The sequence below is a fragment of the Pogona vitticeps genome, chromosome 1, assembly GCF_051106095.1.
Source record: "Pogona vitticeps strain Pit_001003342236 chromosome 1, PviZW2.1, whole genome shotgun sequence".
Taxonomy (NCBI): domain Eukaryota; kingdom Metazoa; phylum Chordata; class Lepidosauria; order Squamata; family Agamidae; genus Pogona; species Pogona vitticeps.
In genome coordinates, this window is record NC_135783.1 from 14,556,511 (window position 1) to 14,578,946 (window position 22,436).

The 22,436-nt window shown below is 39.9% G+C and overlaps 1 protein-coding gene across 50 annotated transcripts in view; it reads left to right on the forward strand.

Annotated features, from left to right (window-relative positions):
* Positions 1 to 22,436, forward strand: part of NRXN1 (neurexin 1) — a 1,165,889-nt gene that overhangs the window by 394,761 nt on the left and 748,692 nt on the right. For all 50 annotated transcript variants that reach the window (XM_078382536.1, XM_078382566.1, XM_078382658.1 and 47 more), the window contains one exon: positions 20,581 to 20,882. In XM_078382536.1, coding sequence (XP_078238662.1) covers positions 20,581 to 20,882 — 302 coding nt within the window. The remainder of the gene's footprint in view (positions 1 to 20,580; positions 20,883 to 22,436) is intronic.

Sequence of the window (22,436 nt, forward strand, 5' to 3'; positions counted from 1 at the left end):
CAGCAGAGAATCTGACCCAATTGTGATTGTGATTTTCCTTACTCTGAAATACGAATACCACAGAACGGCCCAATTATTGTGCTACATGATTTAATCCGCTTGCATTTTAACAGCATTTGCTGTGGTTTCCCGTTTAAAACGGCAGTGGGTCGTGCCTCAGTAGGGACATGTCCTTATCAAAATCCCAAGGATTTTGACATTTTGGAGAAAACAAATGTCAGTGGGAAGCATTGGATATGCGAACAAATTCCTGCTATGGATTTGGGGGGAGAAATGTGGAGAACATGTGTAATCCTTGATGTTTTGCTACATTCAGGAGGTTTAAGCCTTTCTTAGGCTTGATAGGGTGATCTGCCTTTGATTCATAGCTTAAAGGTCACTTTTAATACCTGGGAACAGCTTGCCATAAAGTTCATAGCTAATGTTGTACAGAGCAGGAATAATAATTACTCGACATCAAGTCAATTCTAACTTATGCTGACCCTTGCTAGGGTTTCCTAGGTGTTAACAATTCAGAAGTGGTTTACCATTCTGTTCTTCTGGAGCACCCTGAGACTGCGCAACTTGCTCAAGGCCACATAGGATGGCTTTTCTCCTAGGAGGCACAGTGGGCCATTGAATTCCTGAAGTCTGGCAATCCAACTCTTTGAGCTGTCCAGGCAATACATTAAAGTGGGAGGAGAGGGGAAGAGATCTGTGCTGACACCTGCTGATCGGAAGTAGACTTTAATTGCTGTTTTTCCTCTCCATGCCATGTTGGACTGCTCAGTTTTTTTTTAAAAAAGATTTATCCATTGCGTCCTGGGAGTAAACTGATCACTGATAGAGGGCAATGAATAGAAAGATGGCTGGATACATTTGGCTCTTCAAAACATCTCAAATGAGTCACATCCAGTTTCCCAGTTGTAACTGAAGCTAGTTTGCAGAAATGAGTGCAAAGCTGGTGTTGATGTGGAAATTTCAGGTGTTGATGCCATTTGTGCATCTAAATTTCATATGCAATTGCATCAGATATGCCAACAACATGTGAATATTGTCTAAAGGAAAAGGTGGAAAGGTTACTTTTTTGGACTGTAACTCTCTGGGTCTCTCCACTACCGTGCTATCAGCCAGGCTAACTAGGAGACATTAGGAGTTGTAACCAAAAATGGTTCCCCCCCCCAAAAAAAAAAACCTGTGCTAAAGACCCAGAAGATGAGTTGCAATCCACTCTGATGGTCATAACCCTTATCTAGTAACTCTTATTTCAACCTAGGTTACCTCATAGGGTTGTTCATAGATAAAATTGTAGGGCAGGAAGCGATGCATGGATGCTACTCAAAGTTCCTCAGAGAAAAGGAAAGGCAAAAGGACAATAATAACATTTTCAGCATGTTGGCAAAGTTAAAGTAGGGGAAAGGATGAAGGAGAAAAGAAAGAAAAAACTGTGAGAAAACATGGTGGGGTCTTAACAACTAACAAATCTGTTTCAGCGTGAGCTTCTGTAGATCAAAATCTAGTGGATTTTGAGCCATGAAAGCTCACACTGAAGCAAATATGGTAGTCTTTCCAGTGCCACAATATTTTCCCTGCTTTTTCTTTTCTTTTCTCATTTTCCCTTCTAATTTTGCCAACATGCTGAAAGGAACTAAGGACAATTTCTCTGGAAAGTATTTTCAGCATCTATTTGTCTTCACACCTGGAATCTCTCTCTCTCCATACCTCCCTCCTTTCATTCTCCAGTTAAGTGAGGGTGAGAGAGGCTGTGGGGTTTACATCTTGCTTCTGTTGGGACTCCAGTAGTAGTGGCCTGAGATCAGCCTTTCTCAACCTCTTTTTTTTTTTGTCATAGACATAAATACAGGAGGTTGTTCATGACTTTGTGTACATTGGCTCAATGATCCCAGACACTCTCTCCCTAGATGTCGAGCTGGATAAACGCATTGGCAAAGCAGCTACCATGTTCTCTAGACTCACAAAGAGAGTATGGCTTAATAAGAAGCTGATGGCATATACCAAGACCCAGGTCTATAGAGCCTGTGTCCTGAGTACACTCCTGTACTGCAGTGAGTCCTGGACCTTTGGTGCATGGCAGGAGAGGAAGTTGAACACGTTCCATATGTGTTGTCTCCGATGCATTTTTGGTATCACCTTGCAGGATAAAGTTCCAAATAGAGAAGTCCTAGAACGAGCTGGAATTTTTAGCATGTATACACTACTTAAACAGCGACATCTACGTTGGCTTGGGCATGTCGTGAGAATGGCCGACGGTCAGATTCCAAAAGATCTCCTGCATGGAGAATTAGTTCAGGGAAAGCACCCCAGAGGGAGACCACAGCTGCGATACAAGGATATCTGCAAGCGGGATCTTAAGGCCTTAGGAATGGACCTCAACAGATGGGAAACCCTGACATCTGAGCGTTCAGCCTGGAGGCAAGTGGTGCATCATGGCCTCTCCCATCTTGAAGAGACCCTTGTCCAGCAGGCCGAGGCAAAGAGGCAGTCCTGAAACCAACAACATCAGGGAGCTGGACAGGGGACAGATTATATTTTTCTCCAGTGTGGAAGGGATTGTCACTCTTGAATTGGCCTTCTCAGCCACAGTAGACGCTTTTCCAAGTCCTCTATTCAGAGCATGTTAACATCGTTTCTCGAGACTGAAGGATGCCTAATCTATAGACATAAACACAATAAGAAACAAAGAGAGGCCAAATCAGGATTGTATAAGTCGTATAATGAAACTTATAAGGTGGTGTGTGGGGGGAGAGTTTCCAGTCTGTGGCCCCCTTCCAATGAGCCAGGTTCCCCCAGGTTTTACCCACCCACCCATATGAACCCTATTTACAATTGTAAGGCTAGATGGATCTTTGGTCTGACTCAGCTGAGATCTTCTTATGTAAGTTTCATTTTTAATGAATCCAATTTTGTTCGTTTGGGAGAGAAGGGGGGGAAGTGTGTGTGTGTGTGTGTGTGTGTGTGTGTGGTGTGTGCGTGTGCATGTGCACATCTGCACACACACAGCTATTCATCCTTTCATCTCCCCACTCCCACTCATGCAAATCCCAGTATGTTTCACCATCTCCTCTTTAATATGAATATTACATCTCTTTTATGATGCTCCCAATGTCAGAAAGCTTTAGGAAAATAACCCATTATGTGATTACACAAGGGGAGGGTGAATATCAATCAGGATATTGCCTAGTCTAATCACCCTAAAAATGGGTTAGTATTAAGCCTGCTAAATAATTTAAGGCTGCATTAGTATATAACTAATTGCAATTTCTCTCCCCCTCCATAATGAGTACTAGGGGCTCTGAAGGAGTAAGGTAAGGAAAGGGGGAATGAAAGAGGAACATGGACCTGATGACTGTCAATAAAAAAAATTACTGCACATGCATTGCATTCCATAAAACAGTTTCACTGGAAGCTGCCATTGTAGGTGCTTCGCAGTATTAGTGGACCCCTTCCTGTAAACCCTAGTCGGCATGGCCAAAGTTTTGCAATGATAGGAGGCCTAGCTCAGTAACATCTGGAGCAAAAATGTGTTCTCTACCACTGTTTTTAAGTCTATGCAGATTCAGTTAGGCTTACTGGATAAGAAACTGATATATCAGATGTTCACCAGGAAGGAACAAGGTTAAATGACCTGCTGATTCCATTGGAGTTTTTAAAGAAAAAAGAGCATACGGTAGTGGTTTCCAGCTTTGGTATAACCCAGGGGTTACTGGACTGCAGTTCCCAGAAGCCTTCACCACCAGCTGTGCTGGATGGAGTTTCTGAGAGTTGCAGTCCAAGGACACCTGGGTTACCCAAGGTTGGTAACAACAGGCATAGAGGAAAAATGAAGATAGAACATAAATTTGGTAAACACAGACACTGACACACACACACACACACAGGGGAGGGGGAGAAGGATTAAGCAATATCTTCAAATTCCATTTCCACAACTTTCACAGGTGTTGAAACATGCCATCACTAGAGATGAGCACGAATCGCTGGTTCAGTGGTTCGTGATGGTTCATTTATTGGCCAAATAGGTGCTGTATTCAATACTTCAAAGCCCTGTCTTCTCCGGCTGGTGCCCATTCAGAGGTGGCAGCCTGGATTCCCTGCCCCACCTCCTCTAGGTGCTGCCTCTGAGTAGGCACCCACTGGAGGAGACAGTGCTTCGAAGCACACAACACCTGTCTGGTCTATAAATGAATCTGAACCAACAGAGAGTCCATGCCCATCTCCAGCCACCGCAAATAACAAACTATAAAAACCCTTCCAGAAGCTGATGTCACTTTTAACCTTGATAGCAAAAATAGTGATGTAAGGTGATTATCATAAACACTTCATTTGTGTATAGAATATACCGTGTTTCCCCGAAAATAAGACAGGGTCTTATATTAATTTTTGCTCCGAAAAAAAGCAGTAGGGCTTATTTTTCAGGGGATATTTTATTTTTTTTCATGGACAACAATCTGTATTTATTCAAATACAGTCATGTCATCTTCTTCTGGTTGCTGCACAATGGTGGAGGGTGGGGTTTCACTTAACTAGGGCTTATTTTGGGGGTAGGGCTTATATTACGAGCATCCTGAAAAATCACACTAGGGCTTATTTTCAGGTTAGGTCTTATTTTCAGGGAAACAGGGTACATACTTTTTGTAAGAATGGGATGTTTATTAAAAATCCAGTTCATGGCTCTTTTAAAAGAGTTGGAAACAATGAACTGGTTAGGTCTGTATGTATTAATTATGAGATATAGAGAGTGTCAACCATAAGAGTTGAGAGACCATGATTTCTTTCAAAAAATGCACAGCAGTTCAAGTCCAAGTTGCTGTTTGCAGGAAGGGTCTAATTCAGCAGTTGTGGATACTGATAGACACACCATACTTATCAGAGCCTGAACATAACATGTTACAAGTAACATAGTTACAGTACTTGCCATTACTCACCTTTTTGGTGACTACAAGGAGGGAGGGTCCCATGAAGTTGCATTTTAAAAAAATGATAAAATACATGTAACATGTCATAGTTACTGTACTTTCAAAAGTTGCTTTTAAAGGGCATTTAAGAGTCTTTTGCACAGACATTTTTCTGTGCCTGAATTTATGAATACTGTGACGGCAAGGAAAATACTATTTGCTTTTGGGGTTTTTTTTTCCAAGGGTTCTTAACCTGCAATATCAGAACTAGCTATTAGAAAGAACCCAAAATATTTCATTGTGGTTTTTTTTCTACTGCTGGTACACAACATGTGAATTATTCATATATGCTGCCATGTGTGTCCATTGAAGCCAATGGAGAGCTGCTCCCAATGAATCCTGTATTTCTTTATTTCTGTACTGTACAAAGGCAGCCGCCATGTGTTGTCGTGGCACACACTATGCGTATGAATTATTCGAACATGCAAAATATTTGCACCCAACCCCTTGAAAAAAAAATCCTGTATATATATTTGCACCAGGCAACAGATTGCTTTTGTATGTGAAGAAACAATAATGGTAATGCCCAGTTAAAAGCAATGAATAACTCAGTGAGATCCTTTAAGCAATAGCATTACATGCTATATTTTCCTTCTATTGTGAGAGGGAGATACTCTGAACAACCCTGATAAAAAGATTGTTGAACAGTTCCCATTAATCTCAGTGGGGGGTGGTGTAAAATGCTAAACTCATGGGTGTTTTTTTATATAAGGTACGCTGATGATGCAGCATTTTTATGACATCCAGACATTATTAAACTTTTGGTTTATGTCTGATGATGTACATTGTGTCTGCTTCATTCCAGTACAGTGAGCAGCAACTTCTTAATTGCTCATCCTCTCTACTAATTGCATCCCTGAGATTAAACACTCTGATTCTTTCTTTCTTTATTTCTTTCACTGCAAGAGGTCCTGGCAGTTTCCATTTGATTATTTGCTTGATTTCTTTAATTGTTGTACAGGTTCCAGGTTCTGGTGAAAGTAGTTTCATTTGACTCTCTGTGCTGAAGGAAAACAAGATGACAGTGGACCACATGAACTGCATCCAACATGAATCCTTCTTGTTGCATTTTATAGCCTGCATACTGTTTGGCAACCTGTGCTTTTTCAGTATAAGATTTGAAACAAAAAGTTACGATAGAATATATACTCCTTTCCTCTAAAAAAATAAAATTCAGATAACAGATCCCACTCTTGATTGAAAACATAAGCATATTGATGTATCTTTCTTGCACTTTAACTTCTACTCTAAGTAAACACTGCAACATAATCCTACTTTTTGTTGTTTAGTTGTTAAGTCATGTCCAGCTCTTTGAGACCCCATGGACCAGAGCACACTAGGCCCTCCTGTCTTCCACTGCCTCCCGGAGTTGGGTCAAATTCATGTTGGTTGCTTCAGTGACAATGTCCATCTCGTCCTCTGTTGTCTCCTTCTCCTCTTGCCTTCACACTTTCCCCTTTAACTTCTACCCTAAGTAAACACTGCAACATAATCCTACTAATCATCCCACTTGCTATAGAACACATCACTGTGGGAAAAAAGAAAAAGATTCAGAAGTGTCAGTACCTACAGTATAAGTAACAGAATTGCAGTGCATCCCTATCCACAGTTAAATAATCCTTACTATTCTGGTCAAGCGGATCTGTTGTTGGAAAAAGGAATTTGCATTGGCTAACATCCTGTTAAAGAAAACTGTGTGTTTAATGGCTTGTCCTCACTGTCAATTGTGCAACTAGGCACTGGTTCATTTGCTCACCTGGAGGATGACCAGGCACATGGCAGGTAACCTGCAAGATGGACAGAACCACTTGTGCAGTTGTCCTTGTATGGTGCCAGAAGGCAGTGGTATGCTGTGCATTGTGTTGAGTGCATTTAGTCCTAGGCAAGGAGAATGTTGCTCCTCCCCCACCTGAAGCAGAGGTGGGAGTTCAATTCTCCACTGTATGTGCCAAGAGAAAAGCCAATTTGTTTGACCTTGGGCAAACTACACAATCCCAGGATCCCAGAGTAAACTACTTTGGAGAATCCTATACCTAGCAAACTCTGGAAAGGATCACCCTAAGTTGCAATTGACTCTATGGTGTATCATCATCATTATTAAGCAATTAAAGAATAGACTTACTTTGAGTGAAAGGGTTCATGGATGTATGCATATTCGAAGTGTGTAAGATCTGTGGTCTGAGCTCCCTTACTATTAGGAGCATAGCTTTAAGCATTTTTTTTTTTTGCTATAAATCAGAGAATGTTTTCTCTTTCTCTCTTTGGGGAATGTATCTTACTATTATGTTGATAATAATTGCTGGATAGTTCTGCGGTTTAGGTCTCTGGCTGCAGAGCTGGAGTCTGGGAGTCCAATTCCCACTGTGTCTCCTTGGCAAGGTTTTGGACTTGACAGGGTCCCTTACAGCTCTGAAGTTCTAAGATGACAATGATATCAGTTGTTCATTCCATGCGATTTATAAGCACATCTGCTTATGGTTTAGTTATGTTTAACCTATGTATAATATAGCATTACAAGAAACAGAATGGGACAAATGGGGGTAAGGACAGAATCCAACGTAGGTAGTGTTTCTGCATGTTATGCATTACATGTGTCAGTCATTGTGTCTGGCTATTGCCTCTGATTCACTGAGTTGATGAGCAAACAGCCGTGTAGGTAGGCAGCAATAAATCCTATGCTCAAGGATTATTGCTCAAGGCCTCCTTCATGGGGAAGCCACAGCTTTCATAGAACCTGACGATTTCAAATCCCCAGCCTTACAACATCACACTGTGGCTTGTTGAGTGTCACAACAGAGGCCTCTAAAATGTGCCAAGTGGAGAGATGAAGGGTGCTGGGAGCCACGAAGACCCCCATGACTGCTGGACAAACTTTGCTCTTTGAACATCATTAGAGCTGAGGAAGGCCAAGAACTGGCAGGACATTTGCTTGCATATCATTACTAAGCAAAAATATAATTATTCGCAGATGCCATCCGCAGATGCTTCCGTTTTTCCCCTGCCAAGCCTAGCAGTTCTCCACAAATAGAACCTGCAGAAACAACAGGGTCGACTCAGAGACCTAATAAAATAATCCTTCCAGGAGCTATCAAGTCAGATTCAGTGACCTTGCTGGTTACAAACCTTTTGACATATATAATGAAGATAAAATGCTTTCGCTCTAAAGTGGCAAATATCCTTCCAAATTACAAGTTTGAATTGCACAGAATGGACAGGTGTTGCAGAGACAGCTTACATAAAAACAGTACAGTCCTTATTGCCTCCTAATGTTTATGCATTCAGGAGAGACATAGCTATAGCCTCTCTTACTGTCATTGGTAGAACAGCCCTATAGAGCATTATCTCTACCTGCAAGCTATTCTGGGGGCACAAACAGTAAAGCGTCTGGTCTAGTTCCTGCCTTCCATGTTCTTTGTTTCAAGCCTTGTGCTGCCGTCTAATGCCAAACTATTATAATTTATCTAAGGTTCACAGATTATAATTTTCAGGTGGAGCTCCTTTAATGGTTTACATACTGTTTGTCCCTTCTCAACCCCTGCATTCCGCAAGTGAACTGGCTTTGTTTTGTGATTGATGAACAGCTGGTAAACATGGGCTTCCTTTGCAAGTCTAATGCACAGGCATGAAGCTTTGTGTGGTCCTGTCACTGGAGGAATTAACATGCTGTCACTTTCTCAGTGTAAACAAGCTTGACTCACAAAAGACCCTTATCTCTCATACAGAAACCTAGATTTCATGGTTGCTTCGGAAAAGGAAATTATTTTAAACTAGTTGGTCTGTATTTAGGATTGAGAACTGCAAGGTGGATCACCTGCATATTTCGTAAATCTGCCTGAGGTTTATCATCAGCTGCATACATGTGTGTATAAATTTGGAGCTCATAATCTGCATTGCATAGTTACAGCAGTTCAGTACCATTTTACCTGCCATGGCTTCCATCTTATAGAATCCTGAGATTTGTAGTCTAGGAAGGTACTTAAAATTCTGTGCTAAAATATAAGTTTGCTACATTTTAAGGCATGGCAGCACACATGGAGGTACCTATAGCTCCAATTTAATTCAAACTTTTTTTTGGGGGGGGGGAAGACTAGAAGGCTCAGGGGGTTTGCTTATTAAAGTTTTTTTTAAAAAAAGTTAAAGAAAAAATTAAAAAAAATATTTCAAATATTACATCGATTTGCAGTCGGTAGCAAATTTTACAGTATATAACCACAACAATTTTTTTAAAAAAATCTAAACATTAAATATGTAAACTAACCTCTTTAGCTACATTGCCTCTAGAAGTAGAACTATTGAGCTTCCAGAAAATCTTTTTTTTAAAAAATGCCCTAAACTTTCCTGAGACCAGCCATCCCCCACTCTAAATTCTTCTCTGAAAGTCTTTCCTCAAGTTTTGCCTCATTCTGAAGTGCCGTGAGGAAGGGGGTAGCTACTGGAGAAAGTGCTACCTCAGTGGTGGGCCCAGTCATAGCCACATAGAATAGAGGATAGCAATTTACATTTTCTCATGTATAGGTAGACCTGTTGAATCTTCCTGCTCCATGCAAGTATGAAAAGTGAAGGAACCTAGCCCTCCATTTCATCTGATCAACTTAAACTGACCCCTGAATTGTCTTCTTTAAGCACCCGGGTTATGATTTTTTTTTTTAAAAAAAAGCAAAAATAAACAAGATCTGTTATTTTGTTCTTTAAGGTTTTCTTTTAAACGAGATAGGTTATTTATAGTTACCATGCTGGTTTTTCCATTGGCTTTATTTCAAGATTTCTGTATTGTTAAGGTTTGTATTTCTAATCGTATGCCACTTGAAAACTTGCTTTAAATGCATCGAATGATGAAAACACATATATCGCTTGGGAACATTATAAGATTTTAAAATGTTAAGACCTTTGAGGGTAGGCTTTTTATGTGTGGTAAGTGAGAATCTGATTTAATTTTTAAACACTCTGCAACTCCAGAAAATGTCTATGCTGATTTCAACAAGGGAACCCTCTTACATAGATACCAGTGGATCTATCGAAAGCCACTGATTATGCATGTTAGGAGGAGCTATGGCGATGAATGTAATGCTAATGAAATACTAATTAACAAAGTGGTTTTAATCAATGAATAACTAGATGAATGATCTTGGTAATAAACACAGCAAATGCAGCAATGAAACAAGCAGACAAAAATATTTTTTTCCCATAAGATATTTGTAATGTGACTGACAACAAACCCTGCTTTCAGGAGAGTGGTTTACGGAGTCTTAGGTGGGGCACCGTACACATTCCATAGATTGCAATGAACTTGGTGTGTTACATAGGACTAACTGGGAGAAAAAAAAAACTTTACAAATTAATTTTTGAATGAAAAAAGTAACTGCTGGAAGGGAGAGATAACAAAGCTTTTCCTTGTCTTTCCAATGCTTAAACTCAGCCGCCAGAGGCAACTTTTGGTGGTGGTGATGGGGAAGAAGATAAGAGGGGGAGATAAATATGAATGTGTGATAACACACGTTTTGACTGTAGGCAGCTAGCTTTCTTGGTAAGAAAGCAGACAAATGGACTTTGCTTTTAAAACAAAAGAAGAAAGAAAATATTGGAAGAGGTCAACCCACCTTCATCTTTGAAATCCTGATTCCCACCTGACAAAAACTGCACCATTGTTTCCAAAGGAGAGAGATGCATTTCCAAAAACTTTCCTCTTGAGCCTCTGTTAGTGTTTGAAAAATTGTTAACTCACATATTGCAGTTTAGACTTCTTTTAGGAGAATGGAGATCTCTCTCTCTCTCTCTCTCTCTCTCTTTCTGTCTTTTTCTCTCATATTTCGCTTTCCAAAGCTGTTGTTTTCTGAAGTTTCATCTTTTACCAGCTGTTCAAAAAGAAAAGAAAATCAGTTTATTTAGATCGTCTGGAGAATGGCAGCAAGGCAGGCCTTTAATGATACTTGAACAGATGTGGAATTCTATTATACTTTGTTATATGCTGACAAAGGAATAAAACTAGCATAAAAGAAAGAAGGGTGAATCACCGAAACCGATAAATTTAAGCGTACAATAAAATAACCTGTTCTTTCTCCAAAAGCCCTCGATTTTGTTAATAGGAGCAGTGCATGGAGATTTGTAAAACTGCTCTGTGAAATGACACTAATCATACGGAAATTATTCTAGCTTTTTTTAAGGGGGGGGGAGACCGAGCTTTGCTCGGGTTGCTGGAGTTCTAATTAATCGGTTGTACCTAACAATTCCTTGCTCAAGAGGGATGTGCTGGCAAGCATTTTGATCTGCATGTCGTAAAAGGGGTCACCTGCTAATTCCTTCATATTCTTGTCATTAAAACCAAAGGAATGGAGTAGAACAACTTTTTTCCTGGCTTGCAAGACAAGTAACCCACTGAATATCCTTTTCTGTACAACTACTAGAACAACCCTATTTTTGTTTCAGTCTGAACATCCTAACACTGACTTCCTCTTTTGCTAGCACCCACTTCCTGTCTCTCCCCCTCATCCTGCTTTCGTAAACTGCTGCCTCCTCTAAGGCAAGAGAATATGGTCCAATTTTCTATCTCAGTGGTTCCCAACTTTTTTTGAATCATGGCCCCCTTTTATAATAGCCAAGTAACCTGTGACCTGCACCATATTTGCCTAATGGGATAAAGTCATTCCTTCTCAGAAAGTAGAGGCTTCTTTCTCCCCCAAAGGGCCTGTTTCTCATATGTAGACATACATGCTAACTTTAATATCCTATTCCAAAAGGTCAAGGAAGAAATTATTTAACAAGGGCTACAACACATATAAGATGACCCATGACCCCCCTGCCCCAAAGATACTTTGTGATCCGCTTGAGAGTTACGACCCCCCAGGTTGGGAAACAGTGCTGTATCTGTATTTTTAATTCAATTATTATACAGTGGTGCCTTGCTTAACAGCGATAATCCGTTCCAGGAAAATCGCCGTTAAGCGAAAACATCGTAAAGCGCAAAAAACCCATTGAAACCCCTTCAATGCATTCCAATGGGGTCAAAACTCACCGTCCAGCGAAGATCCTCCATAGGGCAGCTGTTTTCGCTGCAAGGAATCCATCCCAGAGCCATTTTGTTTACCTGGCGGCCATTTTGAAACCACCAATCAGCTGTTTTAAAATCATCGTTTCGCAAAGAATCATTTCCCGAAGCAGGGAACCGATCATCGCAAAGCGAAAAAAATACCATTTAGACCATCATTTTGCCATTGCAATTGCGATCGTAAAAAGATCGTCATAATGCGGTTTCGTAATGAGGGGCAATCGTAAAGCGAGGCACAACAGTATTCTAACTTTACATTGAAATGCGCCAAGGGTTCATATCTTGAGTAACTGATAAATTTGACCCCAGAAAACAGTAACAGAGAAGCAGCTTGTGTTATACACGTGTTCTGGAACAGAACCAGGTAGGAAACCTTTCACTGTTTGGATCAGAGATATAGCCCTTCTGGTCTTGTCTCACTGCAGCTACCATCATTCCTAGACATGGGCATGAACCAGGAAAACAGCGGTTTATATGGTTCATCATTCATAGCTATTCACAAACTATGAAACACAAACTTTCATGAACTTTCCAATGAAATGAACTATTTCATGGTTCATGTGATTTAGGATTTCCATAAGCAGTAGAATAATCCCCACAAGAGTTAGATACACCACACTGATAGCGAGTGAGCTGGCTAAAGAGCACTTTCCTGGGGGGGGGGACCTGTTTTGGGGGTCTGTAACTCAGATATTCTGAATCAAATCTTTGCCAAACTTGAATGGAGTGGGGAAAATAATTAGCCTAAGAGTCAGTCCATTTTCGGCAAAAATTGGATTTGGGATGTCTGAATTATAGCCCACATATGAATCACCAATGCCAATAACAATTTAGTGTTTTGCTTTATTCTAGGCAGATGCATTTCCCTGAAGCCCCCTGAAATAAACAATGTAACAGTCTGATTTGAGGAGTTTGGGGGGTTGTTGTTATTTGCTTTGTGTTTCATTTTGTGTCCATCTCTACTCCTATCCAGTGCTAAATTTAAGCCCTATTCTATGTGTTGACGGACTCCAGCCATACTGGCTAGGCTGGATTTCCACCAACATCTAGATGGCCACAGTCCCCCTACGTTTGTTCTAGGATCTGTTTGCTCCCTGATAGAAATCAGCTGGAGATTTTTCCTTAAAACCATTTCTTGGTACATAAAAAGTAAATACATGAATAAATGAAAGGCATAGTAATGTGGTTTTCACTTGGAATTCTGGCACTAGAGACAGTTGCCTTGGGCACATCAATGGTTTGGACAACTCTCCTTGCTTATGGAATCAAAGATTCCAGATATGGCACTCATGCAGTGCAGATTATACATGGAGTACATGAGCATCGGTTTAGCTCAAGGCTACTCCTCCCTGGTTCACTTTGATCTAGTAGAAGGTAATCTATGCAGATGTTCACAAAGCCCCCGCAACCCTTCAGTTGCTACCCCAGCACTTCTAATAAATGAAGGAAGGGAAGATTTCTCCTCAGGGGTTGTTGAGGGGTGGCAGAGGGAAAAGCAAGCCTAGCTACACTCGTTGAAAGGAGCATAGTGGATTTGTTTTGCTTGATGGGTAAAGTTTGAGTCGAAATAGCAAGCATAATGCCATTTGCCAGCTGTCCTACGATGGCTCATTTAGCAACTGTCTTAACTCAAGATGTGACTCCAAATGACTGTGTTAAATACACAGCTGGGAGATTGCTGGTATATGTATTGTTGGTTTTTAATCCGACATAGGCTGGTTGTTCCTTCCCATGTTGTCTGTTCACCAGCAAATGTCACTGTGAAGAAGGGATGAAAGCAAAATGACAAAACAGCTACGGGTAAATTGTTTTATCATTCAGCAGATGAGCTTGGGATTGGCCTAGCCTGGAATACATACGAAGCACTGCAGAAATTTAAATTATGAATGCATATGAAATATAGAAATTGTTCAAATAAATGTAAAATGTTAGCATGATTAGATTATTTTTGACCAGAATTGGACTAATTCAATAGCATTATCTCAAGCTATTTGCTGGATTTTTTCTTGTACACAGGGTGAAGCATAAATTGCATATACAAAAGTGCTGCATTGATTGAATTTCTCCACACTCGCAGAATATTTGTCATGTATCCAAGTAGCCCAATTTTACTTAAATATTATTTGACCTTCCTACTTCACTTCAAAGTTTATTAAGTGTCTTCCAGATGGTCCAGCTAGAGTGGGAGACATTCTTCATCATTCATCCATTCCGCAAAGTGTGTTGTTTTTGCTGTCCCTAGATTTAGCCTAGCCTCTTCTTGTTTAATATTTTGAGCTTGAAATGTGTGCAGAAAACTTTCCCTTGATTTTAGCGATTGTCTAGAGCAGTGGTCCCCAACTGTGGCCCTCCAGATGTTCTTGGACTTCAAATCCCAGAAATCCTGGCCAGAAATCCTGGAGTTGTAGCCTTGGAAACATCTGGAGACCCAAGGTTGGGGACCATGGGTCTATAGGGTTTGGTGTCCATGAAGTGGATGGATTTGGTGTTGTATTTATTTCATTTGTTATTACCTAGCACCTCTTGGCATACTTCCAGAAGGGCAAATGGCAGGTAAATAATAGACTTTTTCAGTGGCAGTTGATTTCAGCCAGCCAGCAATAATCCTTCATGATTCATTAAGAGTTACCTCTGCTTGTTTGGCATGTGCTGATTTATACCACACTGCTCTAGCATATTCTGCTGTGGTGTAACACAAGGGCAAAACTCTTGTTCTTATTGTTTGTGGGTTACACCGTATACTAACCCAGCTACAGTAGTTTCCTAAATGTATTATTTCTAGCAACAACTTTCTTGTCATCCTAGCTAATTCAGAACTTCCTCTCTGCTTCTCTGTTCTTTAGGTGGAAGGCACAGACCTGTGTTTTAAAGACTTTGGTTTCAGCTGCTTTTTTTTTAAATAATATAATGAAATATCTTCTAATTTAGAGGTTAGCTGGTGCTTAGAAGATCAGTTCCAACTCTTATACAGATGCATGGGTATAGAAACACTACATGTAACCTAGTCTCTAGTTCCTTCTCATAGCCAGTTCTGGTGATACAACTTGGAAACAGGTATTTCTGGGTGGTTTTATTTAATGTTTTCAGACAGCAGATAAATGAAACTATGGGTACTAATTCTGCAGATACCATGGTTCTACTGTAGATGTAACTTCTGGAGTATATCAGTTGATCATTTGTGTAAATGTTAAAAAATAATGGTGGCAGAATGCTATCGTATGAGAGGCCACTTTTTTGATTTCCCCAGCAACTGTGGCCATGGTCACACAAGCCAAATGTTACATTGATATCATTTCTGGAATGAGATCTGGGGTGTAGTTGGTCTGGCACTCTCTTGGAATGGAGGCACAGAAACATTCCAAAATGGAAGTTACAAATTGATAATAGGTAAAGGTAAAGGTTCCCCTTGACAATTTTTGTCCAGTCGTGTTCGACTCTAGGGGGCGGTGCTCATCCCCGTTTCCAAGCCATAGAGCCAGCGTTTTGTCCGAAGACAATCTTCCATGGTCACATGGCCAGTGCGACTTAGACACGGAACGCTGTTACCTTCCCACAGAAGGTGGTCCCTATTTATCTACTCGCATTTGCATCTTTTTGACGGCTAGGTTGGCGGGAGTGATAACAGTGATAATAGTTCTCTGGTTAAGGGGCAATCTGAAGCACAGATGTGTCTAGCATTGTTGCAAACTTTTCCAAGTTGGCTTATTTGAAATTTTGAATATGGATTGAGGTTGGATGACCGAGTAGCATTTAGATAGAATTTATCACTACACTCTTAGTGCACTGTGGAGCTATAGGCTCCCTGATAAAAAATAAATCTGGATTATAGCCTCTCTGCCACCTGCCACTGTTAAATGAACTTGGTAGTTTAGGATCATGTATAAGGCACATTGAATGGGATTCCACCATTCCACCTCTTAAGTTCCTGTCTCACTGCACTGGAGCCTCCCTCTCTGCGCACAGGGTGAGTGGGGCTTCATTTAAAATGGGAAGTAAACCAATTGGCTGCCTGTTGCCCAGACATGGCCCCAACAGAGTTCTAGGCAAGTGTGCATGCACACGGCTTAGAAGGAACATTGAATTCCACCCATTTTATAAAAGCTTCACCATTTTCCTCATTGCCCAAAGGTTGTTATGGCTGCTGAAATCTCCAACCAGAAAGGGATTGTTTTGATTTTCCATATTCGATGTCTTCTTAAAGCAGAATGCTATATTAAGTGGTTCAATAATGTAGTCAGTTCAGCCGTCGATATTTCTGTGTTGTCCTCGTCGGTATAAAATTGCCCAAAATATCATCAGGCTCCAGCTACCAACCCTGGATGACATCTTCACATCCCGCTGTCTGAGGAAGTCACACAGCATCCTGAGAGACTCTTCCCATCCTGCTTATAACTTTTTTGAACTGTTACCGTCTGGCAGAAGATATAGAACAATTAATATTTTTTTTATGTATTTATTTATTAAATTTATACCCCGCCCCTCTAGACCACTCAGGGCGGCTTACAGCATAAAATAAGACAATATAAAATATAAATAATCTTAAAATACAATTAGTATATTAATTAATACAATTAGATTAAGAAAAAGTTAGCAAAATTGGATAAAATGAGAAAAAATAAAAAATAAAAGACTTAGCTGACTGGAGGGAAGGCCTGCTTAAATAGCCAAGTTTTTAACTTTAAAAAAAAAAAATTAAGACTAGGACCACACGTTTTCTGAATAGTTTTTATCCCAGAGCTATAATTACACTTAATAATGAGCTTAAAGACCACCAATAGTGAATAGTTAGTTGGAATGTGTTACTTGGCCTGCGGTGTAGATGTTTGTATTTTTAGTGGGGACTTTTAGTGGGTGGGGAGTGTTGGGGGATTTTTTAGTGGGTGGGGAGTGTTGGGGGAATTTTATGTGTGTGCATGTGTCTGGTCTCTGGGTGTCTGTGAATTTCATTGTATGGGTATGCTGTGTATATACGTACAATGACAATAAATAAATAAATAAATAAATAAATAAATAAATAAATAAATAAATAAATAAATAAATAAATAAATAAATAAATAAATAAATAAATAAATACTCGACCGAGAGGACTATAATACCTGATATTACAAAAATGACACTTCCATGTTGTTTGGAGCCTCTTGGTGAATAGGCACGTCCCAGGAATGCTAGGTTGATGCTGATCAGTGAGTTTCTTGGATACAAAGGACATCACATTTCTGTTTGTGGCAAAGTGAGGCTGGGAGGTCCTCTTTAGATGAGGAGATGCCCTCTATATTAATATCAATTATTGTCACTAAAAGGACAACAAATGGCTCATTTTGCTCTTCAGCAAGTTTGCAGTGCAGTGCTTCCGTACTTAATCCATAGGGGTACCATCTGAAGAAGAAACCTATGGTGAAAGAAAACATTCTCTCTAAGCTGCACGCACATACAGAAAGAGCTCCATTAGGGCTGTGCACAGGCAGGCAGTAGCCGGTTTGTGTACTTCCCATTTCAGATGACGCCTTGCCTCCCCCCCCCCCCCCCACACACACACACATTGGGCAAGTCTTTCATGCCACAGGACTGAAAATTAGAGGAAACAATGGCCAAAGAATAAGCATTCAGAGATTGCCTTCCTGTGATTTCCTGATAGGCCTCCATGGAGACATATATTTAATAGTTGTTACTATGAATTGGTGACACTGATTTGATCTTTGCAATGGCAATGCAGCCAGATTACGCTCCCTCCCTTCCCACACACACACACACACACACACACACACACACACACACACACACACACACACACACACACAAAATAAAGAGGTACAGAGTTGCTGATTGGGCTTCTTATGCACTTCCTTGATGAAAAAATGCCAAGGAGTCAAAATGTTTCACCTTGTGTCTTTACAGAAGGGCCAGACGGTAGACACTAAATGTATTAACCTTCTTGAAAGCTTTCCAAGATTCCTACAGTTTTGTTTACAACATTTGCATTATTTTGGATGCCCTTCACAATAACTACTGCAATGTGAATCATGGGGATGTGGATTGAAACCTGAACTGCTAGCTATATAGGTCCATCTTCTATGCAGACTCTCCATCTCTATGAGCACTGTTGTTGAATTCCAGAAAGGTTCTTAGGGATAGTAATAACGTTACCAAAATTCCTAGCTGAAGTCCGTTTTGGCTGTCTTGACACACAAAGTTAGAGCAACAAGGAATTTTAATGCTGAACAACAATCCTCTCAGCAGCTAAAAACAAGATAAATACAGTGGTGTGAACAAGATAAATACAGTGGTGCTTTGCTTGACGACATTAATTCGTCCCAGCGAAATCGCTGTAGAGTGAAAACATCATCAAATGAAATTAAAAACCCATTGAAACACATTGAAAACTATTCAGTGCATTCCAGTGGGCTGAATACCTGCTCATCCAGCGAAGATCCTCCATGCGGCGGCCATTTTTGGTGCCTGTAAGGTGAGGAATCCGTCCTAGCAAACAGTGGGGGGGCCATTTTCTTCAGCCGGTGGCCATTTTGAAGCCTGATGATCAGCTCTTTACTGATCGTCATAAAGCAAAAATCATTTCCCAAAGCAGGAAACTAAATCATCGCACAGTGAAAAAAACCCATTTAAAACATCGTTTTGTGATCGCTTAAAGGGCATTCATCGTAGAGCGGGGTAATCGTCCAGCAGGGCATGACTGTAGATCTTTTCTCACCTCAAGATTTCTATACACTGCCCATTTTCTGCACCAATGGCTACAGGATTTGCAGTTCAACACACTATCAGAAGGGGTGCACTATTACTCCTCTTTCACATGAAAGAAGTCTGGCTTTGAATGTCAGCACACCATTCCATCTGCTGCAGACTTCCACAGCATTTAACCTGGGTGTGAAGGGCCTTTCATTGGTGTGGCTTTCAGCTGACTTCCACATCAATGTCCCAGGCTACAGCTGCACTAATCCTTCAGCAGATGGTAGACCCTTGTGCTGCCAGGAAATGGGAAACCTCTCTGGGGATCAGGCCTTAAGTCCAATTGACATTGCTCCAGAGAAATTGCACAACACAAAATGGGGGAATTTGACTGCCAGATGTTTCCTTGGCAGTGGTTGACATATCCTGTGAAATATTCTTTTCATTAATGGATGGCCTGCAGATCTCTGAAATTATAGGCAGTATTTGCTGTTTATTAATTTCACAGATCTGCAGGTTAACCAGCCATGTTTACATCCAGTGTTCAGCATGTTTCATAAGATTTGGCAGCAGAAATGAAGAAACCTTTCATATTGGACTGTTAGAGTAAGTAATGTTACAAATCAGCCAAGACAAAAATGATCCAGAAGTGCCATGTCTAAATTCCTTGAGATCTGTTGTAAAATATCACATCCACAATTTGAACTTCAAAAGCAGGATTCCATATTACAGACTGAAATATGCAAATTCAAATAGGTAATTTTGCCTGGGGTTTTTTAGCCATTTTTTTGAAGTGAAGGTGGTGAGTTTGAGATCATTTGTTTGTTTAAAATATTTTTACTCCAGCTTTCACCCAAGGTGGTCAAGTTTTCCCCCTTTATTTTTACTACATTTTTTTTTCAAAAAAAAAAAAATTCAATTGAATTTCACCCTAGGATGTAACATTTGAATCATCTGGTCTTGATCTCAGATTAAACCAGTTAGGAAAGGGAATTATTTTCCCCCACCCATCCACCCATCCCAGTTCTTGGATTCTCATTCTAGAATAAAAATATCATTGTTCCCGCCATGAGTAATGTATTATACTTCTTTGTGAATAAAGATATTCCGATGTAGTTTGAAATTCTCAAGTGCCTTTTCTGTGAGATTTTCTTAACTGTGGATTTTAATGTTTAATTGCATTCTGTTTAGTTTCCAGTGCAGAAAAGGCAAATTGGAAAAAAGTTTGTGCTGAAATGTCAACCAGTTTTCTAATCCATTCTTAGAACCATTAGGAATTCATTCAATTGCTCTTTTCTGTGGCCGTAATTCTATTAATAAAGTTTAAAAAATTTAATAAGGTCATCTAAGGTTTGCATAACCTGCTGTAGCTAACTGCTATGAATTGACAAATTTCTATGATGTGTTGCAGAGTCAGAATTGGAAGCAGTTAGGGAGAGTAATATTTGCAGATGAACTCAAGGCAGTAGATGTTGACAAATCTGTCCACTCAGATTTCAGAATGAATACTGAAAAAAAATATGTTAATTAAACTGGAATTCAGCAACAGTAGAATGCCAGGTAGAGGAAAAGGGAAAATCCTTATCCATGAATAAAAGCTACAAACATCACATGAATGTAAGCTAAAACAGAGAAAAATTCAGAGTAGGATGCCCACTGGATTTTAGCACTGATTTATTTCTTTACAGTGCTAATTCTTTCACCACAAAATTTGAGAATGAATAGTTTAACTAATATTGTGTTTTTGTCATGATATATTTCTTTTTTCCAGAAAGAGTTCATAATCATCATACTGTTATTACGGAATAATACTCTGATGTGTTATTTATTGTTTGAAGAATTGCACCTAATTTAGTTCCAATGATTCAGAAATTCTCTCTCTCTCTCTCTCTCTCTTTTCTTTAGGCAAAGAAGAATACATCGCAACATTCAAGGGGTCAGAGTATTTCTGCTATGACTTGTCTCAAAATCCTATCCAGAGCAGCAGCGACGAAATAACTCTATCGTTTAAAACTCTGCAGAGGAATGGACTGATGCTTCACACTGGGAAATCAGCCGATTATGTCAACCTTGCCCTGAAAAACGGAGCTGTCTCCTTAGTTATTAATTTGGGCTCAGGGGCCTTTGAAGCGCTGGTGGAACCTGTGAATGGGAAATTTAATGACAATGCCTGGCATGATGTGAAAGTAACCAGGAATCTGCGTCAGGTAACAGTACAATGGATACAACAATAACTGACTTTGCTTCTGCCACAGCTAAGTGTCTGGTTATCTTGCCATTAGAACAACATGCCATTGAGCGTTGAGCAGCCCTTGGCCAAGTAGAGAATGTGTTATCAGGAGGGGGGGGGAAGGCTGTTTTTGCCATATGTGAGCACAGGCACACCTAGAAAGAAGTTATGGGCTAGATTTGTTTCGAACAAACGTAAGATTTGAGAAAAAAATGTCACAGAGTGGATTGAGATTAATGCTTCCACAGAGAATAAGATCTAACACATATTGTTCATCTCATACAGAAGAGATACGCTGAAACCCTGGCTGAATCGTGACCTATTTTCACTTTCTAGTTTGAATCCCATTGACTCCGATTCTGTTCTAGTTGGGGCTAGCAGCTGGATTTAGGTGTAAGCACCTGAACACACAATTCTTTCTTAAGGAATTGTTTCATACATATATTTATGTTATTTTATTTTATCTACTGCCCCTTTAATGCATGAATTACTCTGGGTAGTTTACAAGTCAAAAGTTACTAAGTTACCAGAAACAAGTTATTATAGGCCACCAACAATTACTTTCCATGAACACATGTTCTAGATTCATAGACTCACTTATTTATGTAAAATATTTCACGTAACATGCTTAATCATGAATGGATCCATACTTTTTTTTTAAAAAAAATACTCTTATACTCCCTGATCAACTGGAAATAACATTTAAAAATGGATAGGCAACAACCCTGTACATAAGTTGCTAATAGATAAGATATATCCCACTGAAACCAGTGAAACCCATCCATGCCTAAGCAAAGGCAGGATGACACCCTAAATCATTTCTTTTCAGGTAAACTGAAAAACATCTAAGTTTCATTTGCAAATAAGAATATCTTGGTGACTCCTGAATTATTTCGTCCATTTTCAAAACAAAACTGCTCTATGTTTTCCCCAGTTTTTCTGAAGGGGCAATTCAGATTAGATAAAAGTAGTTAAGTACATTTAACAAATCTGTGGCCAAGAATGGAACAGACATACTCAGCAATGTATGAGTACAGTAAGACTGCAGTATCTGCAGGGGTCCATTCTACGCCTCCCTGCAGATGCCAGAAATCACGGATAAATCAAAATCTATATATAGCATTGTCTCTCGTTCCATCTAGTGGCCTGTTCTGGTAATACACCTTGGAAACATGTATTTCTGGGTTTTTATATTTAATATCTTCTGGCAGCAGATAAGTGAAACTGTGGGTACTGATCCCTCTGCAAATCCACAAAGAACCCATCTGCTTATCAGTCAGGATGATACTACTGTATGTTATCTATGTCAAGAGTCATCACTTGGCCATTTAAATTTACGATTTCTTGAAAAAGTTAGTGCTTTTTAGACTAGCAGAGACAACCGTCAAATGTCACTCAACAAGTGTGATTGCCTTCATATTTGTAGTTTTCCCAAGCTATTTGAAGTTTCTCCCAATGTTTCAGATTACATGATGATTAAGAAAGATCTCTATACTGTGCTGGACGTGCCTTTAGAGCAGTGGTAACCCAG